Here is a 7,310-nt window from a genome sequence, read left to right as displayed (position 1 = left end):
CCCAAAGTTTCAGCTCGATATTTTATTTACAAAAAAAGTTCTTAGGTTCAAAAAAACATTCAGTGAACGGAAAAAGTGAGGTCGGTAATATAGGTATTTAGCCGTGTCACATGCCCTTAAAGATATAAAGTAAAAATAAATTGATTATTTCAATGAAAATAATCTTATGAGGCTTTTTCTGTTTTGCAGTATTTGATTAATTATTAGGTAATTCATTTTGTTCAAAATATTAATAAAATATTAATTATGTTATATTATTATATTATCGATATTTTGATAAGTTTCCAAAGAGCTGAAAAAATCGTAGAGTCTGGTTACGGTATTTCTCTTCTCATCTCTTAATCCAAATTTGGACTTATTGAGGCGAATAAAATATCGTTGGAGTGGTCAAAGATAGTAGATTTTGAATATAATATTTCTAAATTACTAATTGCAAAATTAAGAAAATGTAGGTATCGTATTTTACTTATCATCACTTAAAAAGGACAGGGCCAATTTATTTCAATATCATCCATGAAAAAGTTGGAGCAGCGGAAGAAATGTAAAAACTAAGCGCGGAGTATGCGATTGCCCTAAGTCGCGTGCCGTAGATGCGTTCAAACTCTCCAGCTAAGCTTTTTTAACGAAAGAGAATTCACAATCACAAAATTACAGTGGTGGATGTTTTGAGTCTTAATCTTAAAATGTTTGCGCAAGAATGTGCGAAAATATAAAGACCGAGCGCGTAGCGAGAGATAAACACAACATCGAGCGCGAAGCGCGAGAACCTCAAACTTGCGAGCCGCGCGCACAGGGCGCGATGAGAATGTGTCCGCGTATCCTTTATATAATGTATGTAAGAGACATGCCCCCGTCGTTTAACGCAATTTATGGGAAGGTCTATGTGAAAGGGCCTATGTTCCCCTCTTCCGCCTAAAGCCTCAATTGTATTTACCTTATTTTTCATGCATGAAACTAGAAATTGCAAAATTAGATAACTTTCAACTTTCGCAGAAAATCTAGTGGAAATTTTTTCAAACGCCCAGTCATCAATTTCGATGCAGACGGTCACGACTTATACCGGCTTTGGTGGTTTGAATGTCATGCAGATTTTAACTAACCTAAGATTTGGATATTATATCACGCCAAGTACAATTTTTATTCCAAGACACTACACAGAAAAAACCGAGAATAAAATTTGTCCCAGGAAATTTTCTAGAGCGATAAAGTTTTGTTTTGCCAATTTTGCGTCTTTCAAAAAACATGTGTTTGTCATGGAAAAACGAAAAAAAAGTTTAACCGATATTTGTGTAAAGTTTATCCTGTGAAGTTAAATTTTGTTGCAGAGAATCTTAGTCGGAAATCGATGTAAAGTTTATCTTCTGTTTTTCCGTGTAATATCCCAGTGGTCACATAATTTTGCGACGTCTTTACGACAGCGTTACGACATCTTTACGACAACTTTACGACATCCTATGTTCATGTCGTTTCGGTGTCTTTGTGATATCGTAAAGACATTGTCAGATCATACGACTCATTTACGATATCGTAAAGACACCTTAACGACATGGACATAGGATGTCGTAAAGTTGTCGTAAAGTTGTCGTAAAGATGTCGTAACGTCGCCAAATTTTGTGCCCATGGGCAGTCATTGGTAAATGGGAGGAAACTAAAACTTAGGACATTATTATTATAACTTACCTGCTTATCAACATCTATTCCACCCAAATAACGCCCGACAAAATCATCTTGACAGATGACTGACAGTTTGTAGACTACACTTGAACATCGATTTCTGTGTACATTGGAGGATCGGCGATTTTCTGTGAACCTGATTTGCAACCGGGAGCGATACACTTTGACTTTGTCATAACTAACGCGATAAACAAATATAAAAACACTAGCAGAAAACTTCACTCAGTGATTTTCCAATTAATTACGCAAAAAGATAGGATTACTGCTACACTTTTTCAGAGATTGTATAAGGACTTTCCGTGGCGAAGTTTGTGTTATAAAAATAGGATTACTTATCTGCAATTGAAAAAGTTTTTAGAAGAATTTCAATTTAAATCAATTTAATTAATTAAAGTCATCAAATAATTTCATCATAAACCTAGCTTGTAACTTTTTTGCAGCAAGTTCCGATAAATCAGCAGGTCCTACAATAAAGAATCCTTTTTTCAATGAAGCGCGTTTATAAGGACTCTGAACCAAGAAACTTATTCCAATTATTTCTGGTATAAACTTTTTTTTTAAGAAGAATGAAATTACAAATAATAATTCTTTATATTTCAATTATGCTTGAAGAAACATTTAATAACTTTTCTCAGTAAAAAGAATGACCCATTTTGGGAATTTTGTCACGTCGAGAATAGTCTTGAGTACAAATTTTGGGTTGCGGAACGAGATGAAAGTAAAAGTCTTGACAAGTTTTCTTTGTACAAAAACGACAAGATACAACTTTTTTTGAGAAGGAAAAAGATGCGTATCAAAATTTTCGATAAGAATTTAGTCATAAAAAATTTAATTTTCAACAATATTTTTAAAGAAATTATAGGCCAGCTGGAGCCTGGAACGGCCAGTTGAATTGTATACATCCCTTACTAAAGCGCTTGCAGAATAAACTCTGACCAAAGAATTTTATGCTATCTATTTTAAGACATTTGTTCTGAGAACTACAGAGAAGTAAGAGTGTTTGGTTTCCCTTGTTTGTAGTGTACTCTAGAGGGGCTACGGAACGTCCTAACCGCATACCAACACACACCTTACGAATAGAAAAAATTGTAAACAGTTCCTTATTCACACATGTTTTGCCCGGTGACTGCGAGGACTTAAAATGCTCTCCAGTTTCAAGGTTTAGCCAGCACTTCGTATTTACATACGTAAGGGGCCATCCATAATTTACGTAACACTTCATGGGGGGGGGTCCAGCGCAGTGTTACACAATGGCGAAAAACTACAGGGAAAAGTCGGAAAAAGCGTTACATAAGGGGGGGGGGGGTCAAAATAGTCGGGAAATTGCGTTACACAATTTATGGATGGCCCCTAATCTATTAATGAGTCATGATGTTGGTTTCCTTATTATTTTTTGAAACATTTTTTAAAGGTAATAAGTTCAGTGACGTTTTTATTGTTGTCCATAAAGGACATAAATTTTCTAAAAAAAAATGTTTGAAAGATTGAAAATTTTGCAAAGTTGTTGGGTCAAAAGATTTTTAGAATATTATTAAACTTTTACACGAAAAAGGATTTAAATCATAAAAAATAATAACATACAAAGAAAAAATTGTTACAATTTAAGGTTTTACAGAAATATCAGAGGAATATTATATTTTAATCTTGTTCATAAGTTTAACACAATTTAAAACAAAAATAACAAAATTTCAAGCGTAAAAATTATATTTTCATTAATATATTTTAATAAATAATTTTAAATTAATAATCTCTAATCTGATTTTATTTTACACTGTTATTAATTGTACGAAATAAAAAATGTGCATAGAATTTATTTTTCCTTATGAAAAAATTATATTTTTCACAAAGCTTATCACTCAAATAAAATATTTTAATAGCAAGAATGATTTAAAAAAAAGGTTACTTTTTAAAATAAGTAACGCGAATCTGTGCAAGCTTTTAAGGGGTTTTCATTAAAAGACCAACATAAAAAAAATTTGCATTTTATTTTCAGGATAATGGAAGTGGAGATGATAACTGAATTTTTTGCTCAACTTTAAATTGTCACCTACATTAAAATGGCAATGAGGCGCGACATAAAGTAAGTATGCACTACAAATGTGTTTACAAAATATTTGTTTAGAATTAAAATATTCAGTGGGGAATTACACCGACCCTCGAGAACAGAATTGTAAAACATTTGCCAAACTTTATCAACAAATATTAAAAAAAAATTTTTTAAAATAAAAATAAACAATTAATTGATGATAACAATACTACAAAGTAATCTCATTTTATGAAAAAAATAGTCGATCCTGCCAGGATTCGAACCTGGAATCTTCTGATCCGTAGTCAGACGCGTTATCCGTTGCGCCACAGGACCTTCGTATTTGCCGGGTTGAAAATTTCAGTCAAACGCGTTGGCACGCGCTAACCTAGAGAAGTAGTTACTTAAAACATTCTACCGCTTCTTTTTCATCGAAGCAATATTTTTGTAATTTTTTGCAAAAAAATATTTTTAATTCTTTACTTCATTATTTACTTCTATCATTTGGTTCGCTGAAAAATTCGGCACGATTGATAATTAAATTCCTAAATTAAAAAATTCCCGTATAATGAAATTTCTGATAGAAAATTACCGAATTATAAAATAATCGAACTAGAAAATTTTCGCATTATAGAAATTCCAACTGTAAACAATTAAATTTTTATAAATAAAAAGTATTTGCTTATAATAATTTATTTAATTAAAAAAATAGAATAATCTTAATTATTTAAATTCCGAAATTTTATTATTTGGAAATTTTCGGATTCGAAAATTTTTCAATTAGACGAAAAAAACACTGTGAAATTCATTAACTACAAAATTCATGAATTATAAAATTCCCAAAAAACAATTTTTTAATGTTTATAGTTTTTTAAATTGATTTTTTTAATTTAATCTTTTAATTTAAAATAACAATAATTTTATTTGACTAAATTGTATAAAAAATAAATGTAAAAACACTTGTGTCTCGGAACAAAAAAATTAATTCTCGTAAATTTTCTCCGAACCTGATTTTCATAAAAACTTTGCAGGATTCAATTCAGCACTGATTTATCTCGCAGTTTCTTTTTTATTTATTTAAAAAAATTAGAAATTCAATCTTTGAGAACATTTTTTTTATTTAAAAAAAAAACTATGCACATTATCAAACAAAAATTTTAATTCAGACATATATTTTTCTCAACTGTTATTTTAAATTCGAATAATAATTTAATATAACTTTAAAAAATACAAATAATTATTCTTTGATCAAACTATTGGATTTTTTGTTAAAATGAATAATATTAAACAAACGAAAAATATCAATTGTTTAAATTCGGAACTTTCTAGTTAGGGTATTTTATAATTCGGCAATGTTCAGTCGAGAATTTTATTCTTCGGGAATTTTCAAACTTAATAATATTTTAAACCGTCGGAAATCTTATTATTCGGGAATTTTGTTATTCGTAAATTGTATTATTTCATTATATTAATTATTTATTCTTCTTTAATTGTAGTAATTTATATTTAATTTTATGAATTGATTATTATGAAATTTTGCATTTTGGCAATTCTACAGTGTCGGCAATTTTATTTTTCAGTTGTGCATTTAATTTTAATAATTTAATTAATTTTATAAATAAAAAATGTAATTCTTTAAATTCGACAATTTTCTATCGGGAATTTTATTTTCCTTCAATTTTATAATTTCGGAAATGTTATTTTTCGGGATTTTTCAATCTTCCCTTTATTTGTAATGAGTGTATAAATAAACAATTGTAACAGTTCAAATTAGTAAATTTTCTTTCGGGAATTTCATTATTCCAGTGTCTTATTATTTTGGAATTTTGTTATTCAAAATTTTTCCAATTAGGGAATGTTGGAGCGCCGCGGGATTTATTTTTCTTGATTTTCCAGTCATCCCTGTTTAAAAAATTCATTAAATTATATAATAATTACCATTTTTTACTTAAAAGCCAAAATTTGTATTGTTTGGGAACCTAATTATACGGAAATTATCTAATTTGGGAATTTGAGTTTTCAGCCGTCCTTTTAATTGTAATAATTTAATCAATTTTATAAATAACAAAACTTTTGAAATGTTTAAATTCGTCAATTTCTTGTCGGAAATTTTATTATTCGGAAATATAATTATTCGGTTTTGTTATCCTGGAATTTTCGCAATCGGGAATTTTATTATTAGGAAATTTAATTATTCGGGAATTTCACTATTCTAGAATTTTCTAATTCAGGAAATCTGCAGTGTCGGGAATTTTATTTTGCGCGATTTTTCAGTTGCCCCTTTAATTGTAATACTTTAATCAATTTGATATCTAAAAAAATGTTAATTGTTTAAATTCGTCAATTTTCTGTTTAGATTTTTATTATTCGGAAATATGATTATTCGGGAATTTGGTTATCCTGAAATTTTCCCATTTAGCAATAATTTTATATTTCGGAAATTTAATTTTTGGGAAATTTTATTATTCTTAAATTTAATTTTTCGGGAATTTTATTATTCTCGAATTTTCCCATTCACGGATTTTATTATTTGAAAATTTAATAATTTGGGAATTCAGGAAATCTGCAGTGTCGGAAATTTTATTTCTCGGGATTTTACATTCGTGTCAAAAATTCGATATTCCTGTCCGAACAATTTGAACGCAGAAAGCTCACAGTCGCCCATTTCACACGGATTACTCACACAGAGTTAAACACATTTTTTGTAGTTTTTTTTTGTAGAATGTAACGTCAGGGAAAATTGACTGCCGAGGGACCATGCTCGCCCGAGTCAAGTCAGTTCTCCCTCACTTTCCCTGGTCCCTTCTATGATCTATCTTACCGTTTCACTCTTTCGAAGTAATGAAGTATTGAAACGTAAGCTCTTGCAAACACCTGACTTGATTCGAAATTTATTACACAAATTTTTCACCACTTATTTTCTTCATCTATTTCTCGTTTTTTATTAGGGCATCTTGAATAAATAATAAGAATTCTATACTTTTATTTGATTAATTTTTTATGAAGTTTATGAAGTAATATAGTAATATACTGGAACCGCGTTTATATCCGCCGTCGGAGAACGTATTCAATTATATCCACCCTGGTGGGGACCCTACCACTGCTCCTCAGCGGAGGGAAAATTGCAGCGCTGCGCGCTGATTGGACGCCGAAACAACGGCTGATTGGTTCGGTTAGTCACGTAGTACTGCGAGGTGGTGGCTGTCAAGCGGTTATAAATGAGAGCTATAGCAGGAATAGTGAGAGCTGATATAAATGCCGTTCCTTACCATGTTTTGTTAAAAATTTCTCTTGGAATTACACAGGACCACAAAATGGTTTTGGGAGTCTGCTGGGATTCTAATAGGTATACTTTAAGTTTTTGGGGCCGCAAACTAACAATCCCTTAACCCACAAACGCCAAACCAAGAAGCCCCAAACCCACAAGCTCCATATAAAAAACCCCACAAACCCCAAACCAAAAAGCTCTAAATCCATAAACCCCAAATCCATAAGCTCTAAACCCACAAACTCCAAATACACAAGATCCATGTCCACGAACCTATAAACCCCAAACCGACAAACCCACAAGCTCCATATCCACAAAAGTACAAACCCCCAAACCCACAAG

General features: G+C 30.8%; 1 protein-coding gene and 1 non-coding gene across 2 annotated transcripts in view; one reads left to right on the top strand and one right to left on the bottom strand.

Moving 5' to 3' along the window:
* LOC117181651 (collagen alpha-1(IX) chain-like) overlaps positions 1-7,310 on the top strand; it is a 187,678-nt gene that overhangs the window by 104,641 nt on the left and 75,727 nt on the right. Inside the window, exon 2 of the mRNA XM_033374552.1 lies at positions 3,668-3,754. Within this exon, the coding sequence (XP_033230443.1) occupies positions 3,732-3,754 (23 nt within the window). The 5' untranslated portion in view covers positions 3,668-3,731. The remainder of the gene's footprint in view (positions 1-3,667; positions 3,755-7,310) is intronic.
* Positions 3,964-4,036, bottom strand: Trnar-acg. Its single transcript has one exon. It is a non-coding gene; the product is annotated as a tRNA-Arg (tRNA).

Source organism: Belonocnema kinseyi, chromosome 1 (assembly GCF_010883055.1).
Source record: "Belonocnema kinseyi isolate 2016_QV_RU_SX_M_011 chromosome 1, B_treatae_v1, whole genome shotgun sequence".
NCBI classification, from domain to species: Eukaryota; Metazoa; Arthropoda; class Insecta; order Hymenoptera; family Cynipidae; genus Belonocnema; species Belonocnema kinseyi.
This window is presented reverse-complemented; position numbering and strand designations above follow the sequence as displayed.